The 25,346-nt window shown below is 45.1% G+C and overlaps 1 protein-coding gene across 7 annotated transcripts in view; it reads left to right on the top strand.

Annotated features, from left to right (window-relative positions):
* Dyrk4 (dual-specificity tyrosine-(Y)-phosphorylation regulated kinase 4) overlaps positions 1 to 24,747 on the top strand; it is a 46,064-nt gene extending 21,317 nt beyond the window's left edge. For 5 of the 7 annotated variants that reach the window (XM_011241104.2, XM_011241105.2, XM_006505255.2 and 2 more), the window contains 13 exons: positions 887 to 967; positions 1,710 to 1,820; positions 3,466 to 3,604; positions 5,927 to 6,090; positions 8,547 to 8,683; positions 8,994 to 9,134; positions 10,605 to 10,743; positions 14,034 to 14,115; positions 15,366 to 15,538; positions 16,680 to 16,740; positions 20,413 to 20,542; positions 23,429 to 23,607; positions 24,217 to 24,747. In XM_011241104.2, the coding sequence (XP_011239406.1) occupies positions 887 to 967; positions 1,710 to 1,820; positions 3,466 to 3,604; positions 5,927 to 6,090; positions 8,547 to 8,683; positions 8,994 to 9,134; positions 10,605 to 10,743; positions 14,034 to 14,115; positions 15,366 to 15,538; positions 16,680 to 16,740; positions 20,413 to 20,542; positions 23,429 to 23,607; positions 24,217 to 24,446 (1,767 nt within the window). In that variant the 3' untranslated portion in view covers positions 24,447 to 24,747. Of the gene's footprint in view, positions 1 to 886; positions 968 to 1,709; positions 1,821 to 3,465; positions 3,605 to 5,926; positions 6,091 to 8,546; positions 8,684 to 8,993; positions 9,135 to 10,604; positions 10,744 to 14,033; positions 14,116 to 15,365; positions 15,539 to 16,651; positions 16,741 to 20,412; positions 20,543 to 23,428; positions 23,608 to 24,216 lie in introns of those variants that run through there. The other 2 variants (NM_207210.2, XM_011241107.2) reach the window with 2 other exon arrangements.
* The last annotated feature ends 599 nt before the right edge of the window (positions 24,748 to 25,346 follow it).

Raw genomic sequence — 25,346 nt, 5'->3', positions numbered from 1 at the left:
AGGTGGTTCTGTCTCTATATTATTTTCTACTTAAATTTTAATCCTATCTCTAATAATAACAACCACAGAATTCAGGTTCACTGTTCTGCTTATAATGGGATCATGGAATGGATGCGCAGACTCTTTATCTACACAGTAGCACGCAGTGAGTCCCAAGTACTTCCACGGTGGGCATGTTCCACCCGTGATGCATGCTAAGCCAGGATTTGATATCCCCTCCCATCCCTTTATAAATGTGAACTCTCTTCTAATCAGATCATGGGCATTAAGGCTGGTCACTTAGATTCTAGCAGGTTCCACTAAGGTATCTTTCAGCACATTGATGGTAAAGTTCTGGGCGAGATTATAAGTGTTTTATTGTCTAATGAGCAAGAACAGCTTGGATTTTATTCCTTCCATGTCCAAGGATTCTAGACAATATTTTGTTGATGAAAAAGCTATATTGATGGCTTTGTTTTTTAGATAAGATCTTGCTTTATAGTTAGGCTGACCCAGAACTCCTGTCTCAGTTATCCACATGTTGGAACTACAAGCAAATATCTCCCCACTTGGTCTTACACAATTTTCTTTCTTTTCTTTTTTAATCATAGGCTAAATCAGTCTGTGATCCACCCTTCTGGAAAGAACATTTGTTTGGATAGCAATTAATTCATGCATTCATTGAGTACTTCAATCATACATTCACTGAGTACTTCATTCATACATTCACCGAGCACTTCATTCATATATCCACTGAGTACTTCTCTTAGCTTCTCTGGATTTGTTGTAACTTTCAAGTTAGGAGAATTAGTTTCAAGGCTACTTTATCATAATGGAAAAAAAAGTTCACATGGCTTGGGATGAAAGCAGCCAAGTTTTATTTCAGTTCTCTTCCACCTTACCCCAGGTTGAGAGTAAGCCTTTGGGTCACCTCCAGAAGCCATCCTCCAAGAACAAGAAGCTGAGAGTGAACCGATGTCCACAAAAGGTAGGGGGGTGATGGCTAGTACCCTTTCTCTAAGAAAGGGTGAAGGTTATCGGATGGTTGGGATAGTTTAGCAGGCCATTTTGTTTAACAACAACCACACTATAATTATGGCTATGTATTGACAGATGAACTCTCTACCAATCAACACATAAACCAATCAATGCAAGATAATAGGGATTAAATTATAGTGTATCCATAGAGAAGATTGGGGTTTGTGTTGCATTCATACGTTCAGGAATATGGAGGAACTTCTCCACATTTTCAGTGCATTGTATGAAAGTCAGACAAATGCTTAATTTGGGAGACACATTGAAGCATACTATTTCTTAACTGGGGGGATTGGAGGGGAACATTCTGGCAGGAGATGGGTTTTTTGGGTCTCCAGTATTGCAATGGTGCTAATACTAGCTAGCACATTTTACATATATTTTCTCATAAAACGCTTTAAGAGGTAGCTCCTGCCTCATTTTGTTACCGTGGTAGCAGTGAAATAAACGAAGCTTAGAAAGTCAATGGGACCTACTGGAGGTCTACAGTTCATCAGTACTAGTACTAATAGTGGTAGGATTCCAACCCACAGCCTACCTGGTAGACTGAAGACTCGGATCTCTGGAATCTGCTTGTCCTCATGAACCTAGGTTAGGTGCCACCACGTTGCTGTGGAGTTAAGGATAGAGGAGATAACGGAGAATATGATTCCTTCCTGGGATGTCTGTAAGCTGTTCACTTTCCCCTTCTGTAGATTCCAAGTAACACGGCGTTCCCTTTTGTGGACACAAAGGGGAAGAGGAACACAGTTAACTTCCCCCAGATTGGCAACAAAGTCCCATCAAAGGGGCCCATGCAGTATCAGGTGAGTAAGACCATGGCCATGCCCTTGGGCAAGCAGTCTCAAGGCCTGAGCTCACTGTAGTACCAGCTCTCTGGAGGTTGAGTTCTAGCTCTCTTCTCATGCCTTACAAAGAGTAAACACTTGAACGAATATGCCTCGGCTTTCTTTTTTGTTGTTGTTTTGTTTTTTGAGACAGGGTTTCTCTGTTATAGCCCTGGCTGGCCTGGAACTCACTTTGTAGACCAGGCTGGCCTCGAACTCAGAAATCTGCCTGCCTCTGCCTCCTGAGTGCTGGGATTAAAGGCGTGCACCACGACGCCCGGCTATGCCTTGGCTTTCTTTTCCCTATAAAATGGGTTCTTAGTGGCATCATGAGCATTCATCAAAGAAAGGGGAAAAAAATGAAGTCTACACTGTATAAATGGTAGAGCCAGTCAAAAGATTTTCTTCCAATATTCTCTCCTAAAAAAAAAAAAAATACTGCAATTATGGACAATGTGTGTAGGTATGTGTCAATGAGCCATAGGTGTTCTCAGAATATAGACTGGCATGTCAGAGCCCCTGTAGCTGGGGTCCCAGGCAGATGTGAGTCACCTGGTGTGGGTGCTGGCAATGACAGGTCCTCTGTGAGAGCAAGAGCGGTCTGTACTCCAAGCTTCTTCTCCAGCTCCTGTACTACCTTTCCTTTTTTTTTTTTTCTTTTTTAAGATTTATTTATTATTATACATAAGTACACTGCAGCTCTCTTCAGATGTGCCAGAAGAGGGCATCAGATCTCATTATGGGTGGTTGTGAGCCACCATGTGGTTGCTGGGATTTGAACTCAGGATCTTCGGAAGAGCGGTCAAGTGCTCCTATCCGCTGAGCCATCTCACCAGCCCCCTGTACTACCTTTCCTGTGGAAAGCCCAAATGAGATACTGAGCTAGTACCAAACTGAACGGATGCTAGGCTCACAGCTGAAGCTTCCGGGAGCTAGTAAGTTCTTTAGCTTATTTGGAATTGGCCTGCATTTGTTGATTTCTCATCGTTGTGGCAAAATGTGTGACAGGAAGGAGGGGGGCTTATGTTGGACTCACAGTTTCACACAGTGAAGGTCTTCATGGTCGGGAAGGCCATGGTGGAAAGAGCATGGGGCAGCTGCTCACAGTGTGTCTTTGGGCAAGAAGGAGAGAGACAAACGCTGCTTGTCAGCTCAGTCTCTCTTTCTGTTCAGTCCGGGACAACCCCGAATCCACCATTAATGGTGTTTCCCACATTCAAGGTGGCTTTTCATTCTTCAGTTCTGGGAACCTCTCATAGACAAATCAAGAGACGTGTTTCCGTGGTTACTGTAAACCCAGTCAAGCTGACAAGGAAAAAGAACCACCTTATGGCCTCCTCAGGAGTAGCAGTAAAAAACTGTTGCATCTCTCTTTGTGGAGGCAATGCCACTAGGTTGTCAACTGCACGCAATGCAGTAGGCCTGTCTTCCAGAGCATCAGATGAGAGTTGGATACTTTCTCTGAGTGAAAGGGTGAGCATCTTACTATCTCTTAACTCATAGCTATTTTCTCCCAGGAGTGGTAGGATAAGATCCTGCCTAGAGGTGGGTCTACTGGGTCAACTCGATGACCTATGACCCCCAAGAGAATCAATCCTTTATTATAACTTATTTCCCTGGACAGGAAAATCAAATTCATAATCAAGTGCTATCCTCTGAACTCAAGACTTCAGAAATACCTTTCAACATTAACACCAAAGCCCAAGACACCAAGCCACACCCAGAACTACAAAAGAAGCACAAAGTCCCTCTTACAGTAGCAGGTAAGATTTGGGAGCAGTAGCAAAGTAGAGTGGTAGTGGTGGGGTGGTGGGTTATAGATGGCCAAACCGTTGAGAGCTGAGCTGGAGTCATCAATTACAACAAAGAACAGAAATGAATGAAGGTAATAATGCCGTGGCCTCTCACTGGTCTGGCTAAGCACTAGGCTAAGAGCAAGTGAGCACTAGCTCTACTGTGGTTCATTGTTCCCCATGGAACTGCACAGGGTCAAGGTCAGCTGCGTCAGTGTAGACAGAGGGCACTGTCTCACTATGTTGTATGGACTGGAGTGGGGGTTGGGGAGGGAGAGTTAGAATTAAGGGTGGAATCACTGAACTGTCACAGTCAGGGGGTTTGAAGCTTCCTCTTCCTCAGTCAGGGCCAGGTAGAGGACTCTAGATGGCTTTAGGGAAGGAGGCTGTCTGTCTTAGTTAGGGCTTTATTGCTGTGAAAGACACCATGACCAAGGTTTTTGTTTGTTTGTTTTTTGTTTGTTTGTTTTTTGTTTGTTGTTGTTTTTTTTTCGAGACAGGGTTTCTCTGTGTAGCCCTGGCTGTCCTGGAACTCACTCTATAGACCAGGCTGGCCTCGAACTCAGAAATCCACCTACCTCTGCCTCCCAAATGTTGGGATTAAAGGCATGTGCCACCACGCCCAGCTATAAGGACATCATTTAATTGGGGATGGCATACTGGTTCAGAGGTTTAGTCCAGTATCATCAAGGCAGGAAAATGGCAGCATCCAGGCAGGCATGGTGCAGGCAGAGCTGAGAGTTCTATATCGTCATATGAAGCCTGCTAGTAGACTGCTTCCAGGAAGTGCTCTGAGTAAGGAGGGGATGCTGTCCTATGATGCCTGCCAGCTATAGCTTCTGCAATTATGCCTGGTGGAGCCAGCAAGAGCAGAAGCCAGACTCCTCCCAAGGTGCAGAGACTTGTGGCTTCCTTCCCTCTTAAGACTCAAAGCAAGAGAACACCTCAAGCCCTGGTTCTGCCTCTGGGTGGAGAACATCCTGACTGAGCCTCTAGGTGACTGACTGCCTTGTGTTACATGTAGGAAGGCAGAGGTTCTCACGTGCCACATTTTCCCCTCCCAGTACTTCCTTCTGTAAGTCTTCAGCAAACTGTTTGCAGAACAACTGGGTGCTCCTCCCCAACCTTCTCTCCCGAGAAAGCCCCATATATTAAAGGTGACATCACTGACAGACTGCTCTGAGATTATATGCCTGGCTGATCTCCCAGAGGACCCAGGTTTGATTCCCAGCACCCACTGACATAGCAGTTTACAACCTTCCTTTACTCCAGTTCCAGGGGATCTGATGCCCTCTTCTGACCTCTTCAGGCCCCAGGCACACATGTGGTACACAGACATATATGCAAACAAAATACACATAACCATATAACATTTTTTCTGCAAATTATTAAAGTTGACTATCATCCACAATTGTACTGGCTGGTTGTATGTGTCAACTTGACACAGGCTAGTGTTATCATAGAGAAAGGAGCTTCATTTGGGGAAATGCCTCCATGAGATCCAGCTATGGGGTATTTTCTCAATTAGTGATCAAGGGGGAAAGGCCCCTTGTGGGTGGGACCATCTCTGGGCTGGTAGTCTTGGTTCTATAAGAGAGCAGGCTGAGTAAGCCAGAGCAAGCAAGACAGTAAGAAACATCCCTCCATGGCCTCTGCATCAGCTCCTGCTTCCTGACCTGCTTGAGTTCCAGTCCTGACTTCCTTGGTGAACAGCAGTATGGAAGTGTAAGCTGAAAAAACCCTTTCCTCCCCAACTGCTTCTTGGTCATGATGTTTGTGCAGGAATAGAAACCCTAACTAAGACAATAATATCCCTTCCCTAATACACACACACACACACACACACACACACACACACACACACACACACCTGCTGTGACCTGACCATCTAGCACAGACAGGTTCTTCCCTGTGCCTTGAGCTGCTGGCAGGCTGACTCAGCACAGATTTGAGTGGGAAAACCTGCCAGGACAGTGCTATATCAGTCGTGTTTGTACTACTAGTCTGGCTCCAGGAAACATCACTATCAAATCCTCTCTGTGTGTAGCACGGACAAATAACACCTTAACCAGTCTGCTGTTTCAGTGTGACCCAAGCTGTGGCAGCTCATAGTCTTTGGTTGCTAAAGCTTTCTTGGCATTTATCCTTGTTAACGTTTCTATGGGTGAGCCATCCGGTGGGTGGTCCTTGCTGGGCAGATGTCCCATGAACTGGAAGGAATCTTTGCGGGTTGGGGGGGGGGGGGCAAATACCCCTGCAACTGAACTGAGCTGGTGATGATTCTCACTACAGAGGCCCTAAAGTTCTTTAAGAATCAGCTGTCCCCTTATGAGCAAAGCGAAATCCTGGGCTACTCAGAGCTGTGGTTCCTGGGCCTTGAAGCCAAGAAGCTCAACGTGGTTCCAGAGAAGTTCAGCAAGACAAGCTTTGATGATGAGCACGGTTCCTATATGAAGGTGCTGGGTTATGGGAATGCCGTGGGGACGGGGTTACGGGAACGCCACGGGAATGGGGGTGGGGGGCAGTTGGAGGTGGGAAAGATTGTACCAGGAGGAAAGCAGAAAGGGGATATTTTGCAGTACTTTGTACTGATGCACGGTGGGATAGGTTTCCCAAAGAATTCTAATGGGTCCTAAAAGAGATGCCATATTTAAAACACACACACAGAGGAAAATATGTGGTTCATTGTACACACCTTCTATTATTTGAATGCTGGGGCAACAGGTTTATATTTGTATGCGGTGTGAACTACCACAGGCTCCTCACAATAACCCCACCATTTGATGTGGTAGTGGGGACCCCACTAAGAAAGGAGTAAGATGTCACTCTAGTGTTTTCTTTCTCATTCTCTCTCTCATACAAACCCCATCTGTGGACTCTCTTCCTATTTTATAGTATCAGTCATTTTTACATCAGAAACAAAACAAAACATTGTGGTCTCAGGTGCAAAATACGTAACTTCATTTTGTTTTCCAAATACTAAACCCAACAGTTCCTCTTCTATCTCTCTATTGCTCCTCTGCAGTCCAAGGGGCGAAGGCTTCTCCCAGCCTGAACATAGAATCAGAGCAGTGGTCCCTACTTTTGATAATGTATTAAAGTGATACTTCATCTGCCATGCTGTGGCTATCTAACTTCTCATTGTAACTTGGTTTTAGAAGATAGTCTTTGATGGCTTCTCAGAAGCAGTACATTTTCTTAGTGGCGTGTAAGCCCTGCTTCTCAAGCTGTGTACACAAACCAACTGGGGATCTTGTTAAAGTAAGGTTGTTACCCAGCGAGGTATGATGGATAAGGGATTTTACAATTATACATGGTACTCAAGCCATCAGCCAGAGCACACTCAGAGGAACAGTCATGGAGTTTCCGGTACAGGCTCCATGAGAGATCAGGTTCTCGAGCATTTTATGACTTCTGTTGGAAGTTTGATAAAAGCATGGGTCCTCATTCCACACCCCAGCCCTGAAGTAATCTGCATAGACACAAAGGTCCAGGGATTAATGGGTCCTTGCTTACAAATCATGGATACAACTTTCCCCAGACACCATCACCCACTTCTTCCCTAATCTTTCAAGCTCCCTGTGAGGGAATTAGCCACGATCTTATAGAATGCACTGGATCTCAGTCAAGTCTTAGAAAAAAAATTTTTTTTTGATGTGGTAGTAGGGATGGGGTTATTAATGGGTGCTCTCTATAGGCTCCAACCTGTTTCTTTATTTCATTTACACACACACACACACACACACACACACATGCACACAATCAAATACCCAAATAAGCTCCACAGCTACAGTCTTACATTTATTCTGCCAACATTTGGTACTTATATACCTAATTATTGCTCCTCTGTCACAAGCTTGGAAATCTTCTAGACTCGGCAAATATATGGAGAACAGTTGGTCACCCACAAGTGTACTATGGTTACTCAGGTAACTACAATTAATGTCACAGTGGACATGGAAGCAATCATGAATCAAACAAACCACTGGCATGGAGCAGATAAGAAAGTCAAGATAATACATACACACATTTATATGAGCATGTGTTTCATCGAAGATCTTTACCAGAAAATGAACCTCTTCCCATGTTGATGAAATTGTACATATTTAAATTCATGGTGCTGATTCCTCCTGTATGACTAGAACCACCACCGTGTATGCATTCACAAAGCACATCATGAAATCCATGGCAACATGCATCCTCTGCCCTCCCAGACTCATAAGTTCCACACTAGAAATGAGAGATTCACACAGCTGGAGGACCTCAGACACCATCTAGTCTGCATCCAGTGCCTTTATAGATTAGGGCACTTTATCTCAGAGTGAGCAAGTGGCTTGTCTGAAGCCCTTGAGCTGAAGTCTTCAACCAACAACTTCATCTGGCTTTGACTGAATGCCTGCTTTCTGCTTTCCTATAGAGACTTGAAGGATGATTCTGTCTTTGTGAAGATACTTTTTCTTCTTAGCCAAAAAAGGCCCAAATTTTACTTTCTCAGGTCAGAATTAAATCTATATAAATGGAGGAGGAGATGTCTAGTCAAGAAATGGCAAAGCAGACAGCAAACTTCCTCATCTATACTTAAGGTTATAGCAAGGGTCAGAGTGGAGCTAATCCTATTTCTGCTGTAGGTCCTAATCATACAGAAACACAAGTGTCCCTCAAAGAACACTCCATGCTCCTTACACTATGAGACAGGGATTCAGCCTTGTGGGACACTTCCTGGTACCATATGTGTGGTCTGGGATCCAAACAGCCTAACTATTTATGAGGTGGTAAGTTGAGAGCAGGAGTTCAGAACCACTGTCCTCCCAAGAGTGGGCCAGGATCTGGGTAGTGGGATTTAGGGGCCCTGGGGTAGGGTGAATCCAAGAGCTCACCATTCTGTCCCTCACTGCTGGCCTGACTTCTGCAGGTCCTGCATGACCACATTGCCTACCGATATGAGGTTCTGGAGATGATCGGGAAAGGGTCCTTTGGACAGGTGGCCAAGTGCTTGGATCACAAAAACAATGAGTTGGTGGCCCTGAAAATCATCAGGAACAAAAAGAGGTGTGACTTGATAGGCAACATAGGGCCTGGGAATTGGACTGTGTGGCTCCAGCTCTCTCCAGAAGCCAGCTCTCTGCCACTGCTCTTCTCAAATCTCTTTGGCTTTGCTTGTTTTTCTCTCTGCCTGTCTGATATCACAAGGGGTAAGAAGAAGCAATAATGGAGTTTAGGATGCACTCCTGACATCCTAGATATTCTTGGGACCCTGGGGTGGGATTCAGGACTGTCTGCAACATTGTGACATGATGTGCATTTTGTGTGATTTCTGTCCTCATTGCCCACCACCTTGGTCACTCCCCAATCACCTCAGATTTCACCATCAGGCTCTGGTGGAGCTGAAGATCCTGGAAGCCCTCAGAAGGAAGGACAAAGACAACAACCACAATGTGGTCCACATGAAGGATTTCTTCTACTTCCGGAATCACCTCTGTATCACCTTTGAGCTCCTGGGGTCAGATGCTTCTTTGTTATATTATAAGTGGTTGCATAAGTGACAGAAGAGAAACCCTGAGGTCAGAATGCAAGGCTTTTCGGGCTGTGGTACTTAATGACTGAAGTGGGCATAGTAGCCACTCAGATAGAAAGGAGGATGAGACCGAAAGGTGACATCTTACCCCATGCCTCAGAAAAGCCTGGTTGCTTAAATGCATCTGTTGGGCTTTCCAGATGTTGAGTATTGGAGTAGGTGACATAGCGTAGCCATTGCCCTCATGATCGAAATGGAGACATACTGAAAAGGACATTGCTTTGCTCTTGTGTCCCCATGTCCTGGTTTTCTAGTCTTGCAGAGCAGAGGTTTGAACACAGAACCACAGGCTGCCTAGAATGTTCTAAGGACTTTGATTTTTGAGTAAAGGCAAGAACAGATTTTTTTTTTAATGTAAGAAAACAGGAACCTGATTTATGTAGATTGGCAGCAAATGTCTGAGTATAATCAATAGAGCCCTCTGTGGTCATGTGTTCCTGGGTTATTGAATTAGTAGCTTGATGTTTTCTTTACACTGTTAGGAAACCTGCTCCATTCACCAGGCAAGTGAACATGCTGTCCACTGTTTCAATGTGTAAAATGTAGTTTACTCTCCAGTGTGCACACATGAATTATCTTTTCTGTGGTAAGATAGATAGGACAAACTTCCTCTCTTACCCAATTATCACAGTACCTGGGAAAGATGTCACTGTACTCAAAAGAGCTTTGAGAAGCCCAGCTAAGTTGGGGAAGTGGCTGAGGGCCAAAGGCCATGGTGTCTAGACTCGGCTTTCCTCTCTGTACTGTACTACCAAGAATGAATGGTTTCCAAAATGTCACAGATAGATACCCTCTGAAATGAAAGAGGGGAAGGAAGTGGCCAGGTATTGATACGTGTTCTTTCCTTTCTGTCCCCATCTTGAAGGCTGCACAGAAAACAAAAGCCATCAGCTCACAAACATGTGTTTCTTTTTAAAATGCTTAGCATCCATTTTCGAGACTTGTAATTATGTCGCAGACTTCATACAATGCAGCATGGCATTATGGAATGTTGCAGACTTCTGCTCCTATAGAGAACCAAGAGGATGGTATGGGGAGGGGCAGCTTCCATCCTTTTAAGAGCACAGTGAAGGGACCAAGTAGCCATATTTACCTTTGGGAGAGTGCGGGCTCCCTGGCTTACCTGAGCTTCAGTTGGACTGTCCTCATTTTTCATACCTGCCATGACTCTGAAGTACTTGTCAAAGCCTATAGGAGTGGTTACTTTGTTGAGGGTTCCCTGGGTCACATCCAAGAGCTTGAGAAACTATGGCGGTGTGTGTGGCTTTGCCTCCTGGCTTGCAATTTGTTTGATATTAGAAGGAAACCAATCAACCTGAGTTATCCATGTGTCCAAGCTGAGTCTGATGTTTCGACAACCATCTACATCACTCTTTCTTTCCCTCTTTGTTCCAGAATCAACCTGTATGAGTTGATGAAGAACAACAGCTTTCATGGCTTCAATCTGTCCATAGTTCGGCGCTTCACCTTTTCCATTTTGAAATGCTTACACATGCTTTATGTAGAGAAAATCATCCACTGTGACCTCAAGCCGGTGAGTACAAACTGCCCACCTAGCGCAGCTGGCTGCCACCATTGTTTTCCAGGGGTGGATGCCTGGCACTGTTCATTTATAGGTGGAGATGCAGTGAGGACCGAGGTGACATATTGAGGTATCTAGGAATAGGAAGGCTTGAGAGCTTTCCTTCAGAAGTGGTGGTATGTCTGGTGTCTTGAGCATCCAGGCACACTTACAAGATACCCTGGGAGTCTAGATTTACTCAGTTGTTACTTTCAATCATCAGTCATGGCAGCCCTTAACAGTATTCTTGTTAGTTAGGGGTGGTGGTAGATGAGGAGTTCAAAAATCAGCCTCAGCTACACAAGAGAGTTCAAGACCAGCCTGGGATACAGGGCACCCTGCCTTAGATTCCCTTTCCCCCAATAGTTATTGCTGTATAACTAATGAAAGAACTAGAGCTGGCTTTCTAACTGTGCCTCCACAACGCCAGTAAAATCTTATCGGAGTAAGTCATGCACAGTCATGCTGGAAAGACCCATCATGATGTGCAAAGGTAAGCTCATCTCAAAGGAAATCACACTTTGCATATTCAAATATGCAAATTTACATATTCAAAATATGCAGATTTGCAAATTCAAAATATGATGGACTCCTAGGTGTGGCACACAAACAACCAGATGGTCTCCATTCAATTCTCAGCCTGGCTGGCATTATATACATAGCTCTACAGATACACTGGTTGTCTTATTTAGTAATTGCTTCTTTGGGTTTTTTTTGGTTTGTTTTGTTGTTTTGTTTTGTTTTTGAGCCAAGGTTTCATATAACTCATGCTGTCCTCAAGCACCACACCTAGCTGAGGCTGGCCTTGAACTCCTGATCCTCTTGTTTCTACTTGCTCAATTGCTGGAACTACCAGCATGCACCACTGTGCCTGGCTATAAATTGTTCCTTAGATCTCTGCCACCCACTAGACTACAATTTCTTCCCCAGAACAGGGACCATTTCTCCTCATTATGTCCCCAGGACATAACACAGAACCTGATACCAGAAATAGAAAGCAGCAGATGATTGCGGAATGAGTGATGGTTGTCAATTCAAAGCAGCAGCTTGGAACAAAGTATAAAGAGCTGCTTCAAAACCCAGCCTAACGCACAGATGGGTGACCATTCCTCTTTGGTCTCACTCTCCCTTCTTCATCCCCAAATGTGGCTAATTTCTTCTTGGAAACTCTTAAGTTCTGGGATTATGTTTTTGTGATCAAAGATTTTTCAAGATAGATGCTGCCATAACTGGAGCCTCATTAAAAATAAATAAATAAATAAATAAATAAATAAATAAATAAATAAATAAGGAACTAGATTGATTTATTCACCACCCTGAGGTTCAAGTCCTCAATTTTCCAGCTCCAAAAGGTCCCATAATACCTATCTATGGTCTTTAGATTTAGGGGACTGAATTCACAAGGTTTCCCCCAGCCAAATTATCAGATAACAGATTTCTTTGAGACATGAGTCACGTGTTAAACAGACCAGAGAGGTGTTTCGTGACCATGTATTAAAAGGCAGGGTATTGCTCTTGTGCCTTTAACGTTTATGGTACACAAGTCCTGAGTTCTCATAGCTTTGCTCCTTTCTAAGAGAACAATTCCAGTAAGAGTGGAGAGGGGGTGGCTGTGTCTGTCAGTCTTCCATTGCTGTGACAAAATACTTATGCAAATCAGCTTCTAAGGAGGAGGAAAGGTCTATTCTGGCTGATGGCTTCAACCCAAGGTTGGTTGGCACCATCGCTTTTGGAACTCTGGCAAAGCAGAATACCAGGACAGAGGACTCCTGGAGAGTGAACCTATTCATTTCTTGGTGGCCAGGAAGGATGAGAATTGAGGAAAGTGCTAGTTCACAAAATTTCCCTTCACTGCCAGCTCACCCCCCCACCCACCTTGCCCACCATGATCTAATTAGATTTAGGGGACTGAATTCACAAGGTTTCCCCCAGCCAAATTATCAGATAACAGATTTCCACCTTCTCCAATTAGACCCCACCTCCTAAAGTTCCCTCTGCCTCCCCTAGATGCAGGCCAGCAACTAAGCTTGCAGCACACCAGTTAGTGGGGGTATGTGAGAGCCAAGGCATAGCCTATGGCCAGCCACATTCAGTGATGGAGTCTCTCCACTGGGCTGGAAACAGAAGAAATTCTTGTTCTTTTAAGGTTTCGGTTGCCTATCTTCCCTGGGTAAACAGCAATTCTGAAAAGAACTTCGTTTGAGGTGCTAGAGGCTTCAGGTTGGCTTTGCTGTGCCTTTGTCTTTGCTGGGCCTTTGTTAAGAGCACCATAAGCAACCTTCTGAAAGGAGGCCCTCGAGACACAGTTAGGACATTGTTCTTTTAGCCTTTGCCAGCACAGGGTCACACTGAGACAAGAGCCCAGAGCTCTGCCTTGACCATGACTTAACATCTGGCACCCTCAAACTCAATCTGTCTGTCTGTCTGTCTGTCTACCTAGCTTTATCTCTGTTATCTATTTACCTGTTCTCTTACTATCATAAGAGAGTATTAGCAGTAGCATTTCTTTTTTTATTGGATATTTTCTTTATCTACATTTCAAATGTTATCCCCTCTCCCGGTCTGTCCCCCCCACCCCCCTCGAAACCCCCCATGCTATCCTTCCTCCCCCTGCTTCTATGAGGGTGTTCCCCCACCCACCCAGCAATAGCGTTTCTTTTTTGTTGTTGTTGGGGTTTTTTTGTTTGTTTTTCGAGACAGGGTTTCTCTGTGTTGCCCTGGCTGTCCTGGAACTCACTTTGTAGACCAGGCTGGCCTCGAACTCAGAAATCCGCCTGCCTCTGCTTCCCAAGTGCTGGGATTAAAGGCGTGCACCACCACCGCCCGGTGCAATAGCGATTCTTATAAACATTACATATATTCAGCCAACAGCATGTAAGACCTCATGCAAGCCAAGCATAGGACCAGGTTACTAAGGAGCATGTAAATAAACCCATAATCATCAGGAGTTTTTTTTTTTTTTTACACAACCAATGGGGGAAGAGACACAATATATGCAAATGAAGAAATGCAAACCAGTAAATACTGGGTCAAAATCAGATAAAGACCACAAGTCAATGGGAAGTCCCAAGAGAGGAAGGACAATGAGTTGTGGAGAAACTATGGTAAGAAGACTTTTGAGGTGGTTATATTTGAACAGGGCCATCCATATCCAGGAGTGACAAAGAGGTTAAAAAAAATGTTTCTCTGGGGAGAAAGCCCAGGCAACATTAACTTAAATACACTTTAATAAAAACTTAAATCAACATACTTCTTCTTTCCAGGAAAATATTGTGCTATACCAGAGGGGCCAAGTCACTGTTAAAGTTATTGACTTTGGGTCAAGCTGTTATGAACACCAGAAAGGTAGGACCCCGGCCTCCCTGTCTGAGTTCTGCTATTTTAAGTTCTATCTCTTTGCACACCAGGCTACCTGGGTCGTTAGCCTCGACTCAGCCATCACAACTGATGGCTTTTGAGCTAGGGGTGCTTCACATCTCTGAGATGTCATCGGAAAAAGGAAAGGGTTGTATCCAAAGAGCATGTGAACGCTCTGAACTTCTCATAGGCAGAAGCTATGGAATGACCCTTGAACACTGGGTCCCCAAACTGACAAGACTTAAACTAGATTGTTCAGAATCCATCACTCCAGGGCTCTGGAACGTTATAGTTCCCAGGTGCTCACCTTACACGCAGCTCAGGAGCTTGCAATTTAGAAAACAACCACTCTACAGTTTAGGTTTCACCGCCTTTGATTCATTCGCTGGACCTTGCCCTTTGTTTTTTCCAGCTGGAACCTAGAAAGAAACCCTAGAGCATATTCATATCAACTTTCACTGAACTTAATTTGATTGGTTATCTGCCCCTTTGCCTTTTACAAGTCTGAATTAGAGAATATGTCCTAGTTATATGTCATTCATTAGTCTGGGGGAAATAAAAAGAACCCAAACCCCCAGTATTGTCTCACAAAAGTGAGAGCACATCTGGCCATGTATCTCAGGCTGGATTGCCTGGAACCAGCAATCCTCCTGCTCCTCCTACCTCTACCTCTCAGATGCTGGACTCACAGGTGTGTACCACCACCCAGTTAAATTCCTGTTATAATTTTAAAACAGGTATTTAAAATTAAATACACCCTCCCTTGGGGGTGGGGTAGGGTTGTTGTTTTCTTCTTTCTTTTTATTATTTTGTTTTATTCTTTTTTTTTTTTTTTTTTTTTTTTTTTTTTTTTTTTGGTTTTTCGAGACAGGGTTTCTCTATAGCCCTGGCTGTCCTGGAACTCACTTTGTAGACCAGGCTGGCCTCGAACTCAGAAATCCACCTGCCTCTGCCTCCCGAGTGCTGGGATTAAAGGCGTGCGCCACCACGCCTGGCTTTGTTTTATTCTTAAAACAGGCGAATTAAATGTATTTCCTTGGAATTTACTCCTCTGGAGTTCCTTATCCATAGAATGGCGATAACTATCAGCAGCTGGAAGGACTAGTCTATGGGTAGATGACGCAATGGGACCCACACTTCTTCCTGAGAAGCCCACAGAGAGGGAGGGGCCTTTATGAGGGTGGAGCTCTGCATTAGTTACCATAGAGGCATCTGCTTTCTCTCCCCTTCCCCCACAGTGTATACGTACATCCAAAGTCGTTTCTACCGATCCCCAGAGGTGATTCTGGGACACCCCTATAACATGGCCATTGACATGTGGAGCCTGGGCTGCATCATGGCGGAGCTGTACACCGGATACCCACTGTTCCCTGGGGAGAACGAGGTGGAGCAGCTGGCTTGCATCATGGAGGTGAGGGGGGAGAATTGGCCACTAGCATGGCTGACTTCCTGGGATAACATCCATCCTCAGGCTCTGGGGTTCATTAGACCCAGCAAGGGCAGTGCCATGTACATGCCTCCACTTCTGAAAGTAGTTTTGAAACGTTGTTCCTCTTGTATTTTGCTGAGCGGAGAGCTAACTTTTTCATCATGACTAAAAGTTACCCATGATGCTCTTCCTCTCACTATAAATATTGACATTTTAAAATAAAATTGTAATGATAGGCCTTCAAATGCACAGACATCATGATGATGATGATACTGAAGCCAGTGTGATCTGTTACTCTCCAAATCTACCCGAAACTCAAGGGGCTGTGTTCTTTTTAAACAACTGCACCCTTTGCTTTGTTCTTCTGTCTCCTTGAAAAGGCAAATAGGCAAAATAGCTGGAAATGGAAGTTATGGTGGAGTTAACACAAGTCTTGGTGTTTGCAAACCAGGGGTCCAGCCTTGGGTATATCTTTATGGCATACCGTAACATTGTTTGCTGTGGACTGCTGGAAATGTTGCTAAGTCTGAAGTGCCCCTGAACCATGCCCAATTCTAGCACCTGGGAGACTGGGGGGTGTGCGCTGTGCCCCCTACTAGAAACTCTGAAGGGTGGCAGAACTGGAAGGCAGGACTGTGCCAAGCCTATGTCTGCCAACCAGGGCTGAGGGAGAGCTGGCTTTGTCTTATACACTGTTCAGTTTCAGAGAAAACAGTGACCAGTCAGGGCTAATTCTTCTCTCCAAGAAAGTTCTTTTGTCTTCTAAGGATCTGATGCTGATCTCTTCCCCCCCACAACCCCCCACCCCAACCCAGTGGCTCCATGCTGGGAGAAGCCACTCCTCATTCTCTGTGGTCCGCATGGGCAGACACGGGTCTGGACACTTCCACAGTGTCTTACCTGTTTAGCATGGCCAGTGTTCATTCTTAGGATACCGAGGTAGCCTGGAATAGGATTTATAAAACCTAGTCTCTGGGCCTGACCTGCCACTTAATGCTGTTAATTAAATCTCTTGGTCCTTATAAGTGAAAGACAAAATCTGGCTAAAGTCGCACCTAGATCTTGACAGGTTTTGAACTTGTGACTCCGCAATAGTGACACAGCCACACTGTACTTGTTGAAGGTGCTGGGCCTGCCACCTGCCCACTTCACCCAGACAGCCTCCAGGAGACAGGTATTCTTTGGTAAGTCCCACGGTCTTATCCTCTTTGTCCAGTTGGGTTCAGTGATGTGTCACTGGCCTTGAAGACACCTACCATACCCTAGGCAGACAAACAGGCAAGCAGACTGGCAGACAGATCTTTCTTTCTTCTGGTCCTATAATAAAGTGTAGTGAGGAGTTGATGAGATGATAAATGGTGCCCTTAGTGTGACAGATGGTGTCTCACAGTGGGAAGGGGTCTCAACTGTATAATACCCATGAGCATGGAAGACCCAGTTCCTCAGATCTGCCAGCTAGTACTGTAACCATGAAAGAGTAAAACCAGAGCCTCTTCTAGAGGTGCTCCCCAAACAACTTGGCCTCTCTTGCCTTGTACTGTGTAGGAAAATCAGGGCAGAAACTTCTGGCATAGTGGACATTTCTACTGTTATACTCCACCATTAATGGAGAATACATTGGTATTGTTATTATTAGTAGTAGTAGTAATAGCATGTTTACATGTGCAGGGTGGGGTGTATGTGTGTGTGGGTTCATGTATCATCAGGTACTATTGTTGTGACATTATTCCTGGGGTGGTGTGAGCAAATATCTATTCACCCCAGAGAGGTAACTTATGACAGACTAAAGTATAAATAGCAACAAAGTCCAATTGGTGATCCAATGTGTTTTACTTGGCTTACCTACAGGGGTATGCACTAGTTTTAGGGCAAGCAGGACCTGAACATAGCCACATCACTAAAGGCCAAGCACAGGTGATAGCATGTGAAAACTGCAACTCTGAAGCTCACTGCAGAAGATGCAGGCAGCTCAAGATGTTGGAGAGTGTCTCTTTTAGGCAGCCCAAGTGGTCAGGTCCTCTTCTAGGTAGCTCAGCTGATCTCTGCTTCTTCCTGGCAAGAAAGTTATCTCTAGGCAGTTCTTACAGCTTCTATGTTTGGGGAGAGAAGTAATCTGTTTCAGGGACTTCCTGAAGCTTCTGAGTGACCTTCTGGGACTAATGAGCTTTGCTGTAGCTCGCCACACTTCATTCCAAACTCAGCCTCTGAGGGTTGCCCAAGTAGGGGGAAGGAAAGCAGACAAGAAGGAGCAGAGACTCCACAGAAAAGAGCATTGCTAAGCAGCCACTGTGGTCAGGCTAGCTGACAGACCTGCACCAGCTATGCAATCTGGATTATCTTAGTCCTTTCTGATTCTTGACTGGGAATGGCCTCAAATATGAGGCAAATAAGTCATCACACATTACTCTCAGCCTTCTCCATCAACAGGGGAGTAAAGATTATTCCCAAAGAGAGCCACTAGGATAAAACTGTTTCAGTCCAGCATGCACTGGTTTCCTCTGCACCAGTCACTAACAAGCTTCTGACCTCCTGGCCCCTCCCTCAGTTTCCTTGGATTCTCCAGGATCTAGAAACTGAAAGTCGAAGGCCCAGAAAGCAGAAGTACTCCATTATGATTGGCCTGTCCCATGCATGACATTCCAGGTTTTCAGTCTCTCAAGTGTCACCTCGTATTCCTGGCTAGAGAAGTGAAGACTCAACCTTTGGGGAGGGCAGTGTCCTTGTTTCCTGAGCATGGCACTCACCTTGAGGACAAGTACAGGGTCTGGCTGACATGTTCCCCGGTGAACTGACATGAGCTGGGCTTTCGACGACACCTGCTCTTCCCGCTAGCTGCGTAGAGGACTGAGCCTTTGGATTTTGAATTTGATAGAATAATAGTGGGGAACAGAAGGTACTCCCTTTAGCTAGACCATCACACCAGGGAAGAGTTATGTCCTAAACCTCAAGACATGTCATGAGACATGTCCAATGGGGGAATAGGACAGGAGAACACAGCATCATCACCGAAAGACACTAGAGAAGGTAGATGTTCTACCATTGTTGTCATGCCTAGGTCTTGCAGTAGACTTTCATAGCAACACCCACATCTTGGCCTCCTTGATGTTACCGGGAGTAGCATCTACTCCATAGTTGCCCAACTTTAGGGTCATTTGGGTATTAACTAAAATGCTGGTTCCTATGAGTCTCCTCTATGACCCATGGGTCTTGTGTTTCCAATAGCAGCTTTTTGTGACTCTTTTGAACAGGGTGACTGTGGGAAAACACTTTTTCACTTCTGTTCTCAACTCTTCTCCCTGGTTTGGGTTTTCAGTGGTTTCTCAAGCTCCAGCTACTTTGGGTTACACTCCTATTCACCAAGAAAGAGATACTGCCTCAGGGTAGTGTAAGAAGTATACCAGGTAGCACAAAGGAGGTGGAGGAGAAGGGTTAGATAGGAACTGGACCAGAGGAGAGAAAAAAAAAATGGACAAGAACAACAATTGCATAATGACGCTAAGTTACTTAAAGGGATGTGTGCTTAAATCCTCCTGTTTTGTTTGTTTTGTTTTGCTTAAAGCAACATGGGGAGAAGACGAGTGCAGATGCTACCTCTAACAGGAAACAGGAGTGGTGTGGGTTTACAGGCCCATACAATTCTGGTCCATTCATGACTGTGTAAACACAAGGATACCCATGTCCACAAATTCCCATACACACATTTCTGAGTCTCTCTTCTAGGAATTTAGTCAGAGTAGATATTTTGGAGGCTCTGAAAATGACATTGGTTACAAACTGAATGGCACAGAGTTGGGCATGGGGATCTACACCTTTAATCCCAGCACTCAGGAGGCAGAGGCAGGTGGATCTCAGTGAGTTCAAGGACAGTGTGATCTTTGAATTCCAGAAATGCCAGGGCCACACAGTGAGACCAGGGGCAGGGGGGAAATAACAGAAGAGCATGATTCGGCCTCCACAATGTCCATCACACAAACACCACTGAGCTCTGAGAACACAGTGAAGCACACAGACAGTAAATACTCCCATTGCTCACACTCATCTTGCTCACACTCATTTTGCCCATAACCACTTTACAAGGTGTTAAGTCAACGTGGCCAGCTCTTCTGAGCATCATGCAAGCATCTCAGTGTGCAGTTGAATGGTTTCTCCTTCAAAGGATTTTACAAAACATCCTCAGGCCATCTTTAGAACCATCTGGACCTCACACGTTTGGCAAAGGTCTTACTCAGCAGAAAGAGCCAAAGAAAGGCCGTCCCTAGCCAGGTCTTCTAGAGTCAGAACACTCCAATTGTTGACAAAATTTGGTGTGACCCTAAAGAATTAAGTGAGCTTCTGTGGTCGGTAAATGGAAGCTCGTTTCCTAAAATGTCTTGCTTTGTTCTGCTCCATGAATGGCCCCATTTTTACTTTACTGGGCTAGTGAGAATTGAGCAAGGGCAAAGATAACCCACGAAGATACAACATCCTTCTACCTAGAGGTGGATACTTTGGACACCTGAAGTTTATTTTTATCATTAGCATCTCTAAAATCACCTAACAATGGTCAGAGGCAGCAAGTGATTTAAACCATTGAACAGCGTGTGGTGGGGAGGAGCCACAGAACAGTCAGGTTTGTAGGACAAGTTGTATTTGGCATCAGTTGTGATCACTGTGAACTATTTCAGCCTGGCTGAGGCTATGATGTGTTTGGATAGGTGGGTGGGTGGAGAAGGGTGGGATGGGGCAGGCACATCAGAAGGGGGACAAACGAGCTGCAGAGAGGCCTTCAGGAAGCAGCAGGTTTGAGTGGACAGCTAGGAAGTGATTGGGGGAATATTTATACCTGGAACTAAATGCAGAATGCTGTTTCTCTGAAGATTCCAAAGGTCTTCCCAAAAATATAAACAACAACAGAGGGGGAAAAAGATACCCAGATTCCAAGGATCTCACGATGGTGGTGAAAACCTACGATTCCAGCTTCCTGGACTTTCTCAGAAGGTGTTTGGTGTGAGTTTGTTGGGGTGTCTTTGTTTGTGGGTCTCTTAACTTTTAAGTACCATGCTTTCCTGTGTGTTTGCTGGTAAGAGTCAAGGCTGGGAGGTGGGTGCAAGAGCCCATCAGGACACTGTCTTCACTGTCAGGAAGAGCTTTCAAGTATTCAAGTCATTTCACGTACGTGTGCATGTGTGTGTGTAAAGATTGTTACCTTCTTAATCCCAAGCTTTCCAACAGATTGTAGGTCCTAATGTCTAATACTTCATGAACTAACTATATAGCCAGCTCTTCAGTGGGCTTAACGTACTGTGTGCAAAGCTATGCAGTACACATGGGCACCAGGACACTTTTGTTTAGTCCCTCAATTTAGTGTTCAGACCTCCACATACTGGGCAGTTAGGGGCAAGGGGGTCATAGACTATTGTGCACAGCTGTTTACAATTGGCATGGATGCTTAGAATCTGAGGAGTAAAGTTCTGTACTTCAGTCACATCCTCGTGAACATGGAGTGGCCATGATGCCTGGTTTTGTTCTATAGTGTTTGGGAAAGCATGGCTGTGGCTGCTGTTTCCAGGGACTTTGCCAGCCTGTGTCTGCTGAGTCTAAGCAGACTGGCCATGTGCTCTTTAAAGAGCCATTGTTTCTCTCTTGGCCTGTTTCCTTTGCTCTAAAGCGAGGTGTTACTAAGGTGCCTTCAGTCCCACTGGTCCTACAACTGTTTAGTGTTTTCAGAAGAGTGTGCCTTTATAATCTCTCACTCTCCTGGAAGGGGGGGGGCACAGAATGATGTCAGCAAAGCACTGTGGAATTCACACATTCTACAACTCGAGCTGCAGCCCAGAGGGTGATCAGTTAACAGAAGAGTCTGCTTGGCTGACTTCAGGTGGAGTCACGTCCACCTGAAGTCACCCCAGACTCTTGCTGAGACTACAGAATGAATTTCTCTCAAAAATGACAGAAACCAACACTGAGACTGGGTTTGGGGTAGGGGTTACCTGGAACCCCATTCATTCAGAACACAGTTCAGGAGCAACTCAGGTTTTCATTCATTCATGGATGCATTGCAAAGGGTCAACTGCCTTCAACTCATACAATGCAGTTATGTTGACAGGGCCTGTTACCCAACCTGAAATCTCTAAGCAGCACAGCTTTGGAATGACAGACTAGAGGTGGCTTCGGAGCCAGAGCCCACAGGGTTAGATACAGCACATCAAGCCCTGCATCTGTCTTAAAGGCTAACTGCAGAAGTTTGGGAGAGGGAAGACTTAGCTCCACAGCAGTTGATGTGATAACTGAGTGTGTGTGTGTGTGTGTGTGTGTGTGTGTGTGGTAGTTGATGACTTTGATGAGTCTAGACAATTCATACTGCCTTCCTGTAGTTGGAAGCTCTTCCTAGCATGATGGACAAGAAATGGGAGTGCCCACCATGAAAGGTGACCAGATGACAGAACTATAGCATACTGCCAGCAAACAGTGGAGATCACCAAGGTTTGGTGTTTCCCAAAGAGCATGCCTTTCTCGTTCGTCTGGAGAAAGAGACTTTCGGGATTTCGGGTAGTTGAAATGAGTAGGACCCAAAAGAAGGGTCAGTTTTATCCCATATAATGCTAATGGGTAGACTTTAGGCCTGGGTGGAAGTTACTGGGAAATGAGCCATCCTTGGACTAGTGAAATGGGACATGAGAACCCTTTGAAGATCAGAGGTTTTCAGCAGAGAGATGGCAAATGTCTATAAACCCAGGTCTTTGGGAGAAAGAAGCAGGACGATTTCAACATTGAGTTCAGCCTAGGCAAAGTAAAATTGAAAAGGTCCTAAGGTGTAACTAAGTGGTAGAGTGCTTCCTGAGACTCCTTGAGGCCCTGGGTTTGACATCCAGCATGGGGAAGGACAATCAACAGACAGAAAAGGTCACACTTGAAACCTGTGCTAGTGCCTAGGTCCTGAACTTACTTTAGGATATAGAATGATTTATGTTGGAAGTTCTATAAGATGCGCTTTGTTACTGTATTAGAAATTTCCTTGACTTACAACCCTTAGGGTTTTTTGTTTTGTTTTGCTTTGGTTTTGTTGGATACAGGATTTCATATAGCACAGGCTAGCCTCAAATTCACTACATTCTTGAGGCCTTAAACTCCTGATTCCCTTGCCTCCAGCGCGCAAGAGCTGAAGTAGGCATTGCCATCACACCATGCTCCCGTATGAACTGCATTTTCTATCATTTTCTATCCCCTTACCTTTAGAGGCCCAGGTCCCACAGTTTGAGAACTAAAAGCATGCATCCTGCTGGGTTTTTTAAAAAGAATGATTTATCTATTTTATGTATGTAAGTACACTGTCACTGTCTTCAGACACACCACAAGAGGGCATTAGATCCTATTACAAATAGTCATGAGCCACCATGTGGTTGCTGGGAATTGAATTCAGGATCTCTGGAAGGGCAGCCAGTGCTCTTAACTGCTGAGCCATCTCTCCAGTCCTGCATCTTGCTGTGTCTGTCTTCTAAACTTTCTAAATCCTAAATGCCATTAGCTAAGACTCTTGAAAGTACCATGTCTTTGTTTGTTGTGGTCTGGAGACAGATACTCAGGGCCCCACACATGCTAGACAGGTACTCTAGACCACTAAGCTACATTCCCAGCCCTGAACAAGATTTCTTGTAAGAGAATTTCTAGGGATCCTAGACAATTTGGTATTGATATAGTGCCTGGTTCATTATGCAACTTTTTTTTTTTTTAGTGTGCAGTCACTTTACAGTTATGTCTTCATCTCTGTTCTTTGCTGTCTTTGAGATACAGAACAGCCAAAATGAAAAACATCTTGATTTGGTTTAAAAAGTGTTTTTCTAAGAAAAGGGGAAGTCAGCGGTAACCAATGTGTTGGGTTGTCTTGGTGTCCAGGTGGGAGCCTTCTCTGCGCATGACCCCCGAGCAGGCCCTCAAGCATGCCTGGATTCACGAGCCGAGGAAATTCAAACCACGGCCCAAGCCACAGATATTAAGGAAGCCTGGTGCCAGTATTTCCTCTGAGATAAGCACGGAAAAGGCTGAAGAGCAACAGGCCAGCAAAGGCAAAAAAGGTACAGTCTATGGAGCCAGCTTGGATGAATGAGCCCCGGGGTGTGTGCAGGACGGGGTAACTCAGCCCTGACACCACCTCGAGCTCACCATTGTTTTGTTTTGTTTTTTAAGTTTCCTCTTTCAGGAGACTTGGTTTTAGCTAGATTCCTCCTCTCGGCCTCTTGCCATTAGGATTTTCCATTTGTCGATAGCCAGTTCCATTATGCTTACCCCGTTTACCTTTTACGTTCTTTAAAAAAAAAAAAAAAAAAAAAAGATTTTACTATTTGTGCATCGGTGTGCCTGCAGAGCCCAGGAGAGGGTGTCTTCTGATCCTAGTAAGGACAGTTCAATAGGCTCAAGCGAGGTGGGATTAAACTCTGCTTCTACATTCCCGGGTGTGGCTTTTAGGCAATTTGGTCATCTGAAACACCCATGACACTGGGAGCAGTGCTTATTCTGTGGGGTTTAGGAAAGCATCAAATGGGTTAGTGATTACAAAGTGCTTAAAACAATGCTGGTCACCGACTGTTCAATCTCCCCCAGGCGATGTGGAGCCTAATGGCAGGGTGAAAACACAGTGGCTAGCATTTGAAGGGTTACTCCTTGTCCCTTCCTTCCCTCGGCAGATGAGGCTACCAAAGAAACTACAGACAAATTGAAGGACGAAGCTGAGAAGCACCTTGAGAATTCGGGCAAACAGCAGAGCTCTGTGGAGCACACAGCAGACACCATCCAGCTGCCTCACCTAACAGAAGCTTCTGGAAAGTCAGAGACTGTTGCTGGGTCAGAGATGTCCGCAGAACAGCAGAGCACCTCCTCCCCCAAGAGCACAAACATCTTACCACCCATCGTGTGACCCTCGTGGCAGGCGGGCATGTCCCGCTCCCTTCCGCCACCAATTTGTATTAGAGAAGGCACTTTGATTGTACAATACTTCACATTGCTTTTTTAATGCATAAAGGTTTGTAAGAAAAATCAGACTCTGCCCCCATGGTGAGTTAGCATGATTCCTCCAGAGGAGGTTGGCAGGGCTGGGGGAGTGGTCTTTACCTGAGCTCACCTTTTTAGGGTGTGTTTATGTGTGTGCAGTGGTGTGTGTTGTGCTGAATGCTACAGCCTCATTAATGGAATTCTAAATAAAACGAGATCTTTTCTTGTTCGTGGCTGTCAATCTATGCCAATCAGGATTCTGTTTTGCTTTGATTGTGTACAGTTTACCTCTGTATCAGCTTATACACATATACTGGGAATACGGCTTCAGACCTTCTGTGGAGTTTAGGAAAGGATGTACATGTATGTGCAAAGGTGCACGTAGAGGCTAGAAGATAACCACAGGTGTCATTCTTGTTGTCCTCCTGGTTTCCTAGGACAATCTCTCACTGGCCTGACACTTGCCACTTGAGTAGGTTGGACTGGATGGCCACTTGGCAGGGCTTTGTTTCTGCCGCCCTGGTGCTGGGATTACAGGTGTGCCCCATCATGCCAGGCTTTTTTTTTTAATCAGAGTTTGAGTGTGGGTGTGGATGTGTGCATGTGCATGCACACATGTGTGTAAACCTGCCATGTTGCACAGGTACCTAAGGAGGCCAGGAGAAGGGAGAGCATCAGATTCTCCTTAGCTGTAGTCACAGGGGTTGTGAACGGCCTGCTGTGGGTGCTGGGAACTGAACTGGTCCTCCTGAACGCTATCAAATACTCTCCACAGCTGAGCCATCTCTGTAGCTCCATGTCTGGTCTCCTCCCTCAGTCCTGGAGA

The sequence above is a fragment of the Mus musculus genome, chromosome 6 (assembly GCF_000001635.26).
Source record: "Mus musculus strain C57BL/6J chromosome 6, GRCm38.p6 C57BL/6J".
In the NCBI taxonomy this organism is placed as follows: domain Eukaryota; kingdom Metazoa; phylum Chordata; class Mammalia; order Rodentia; family Muridae; genus Mus; species Mus musculus.
Note: the sequence above shows the minus strand (reverse complement) of the source record. Positions and strands in the feature narration are given on the sequence as shown.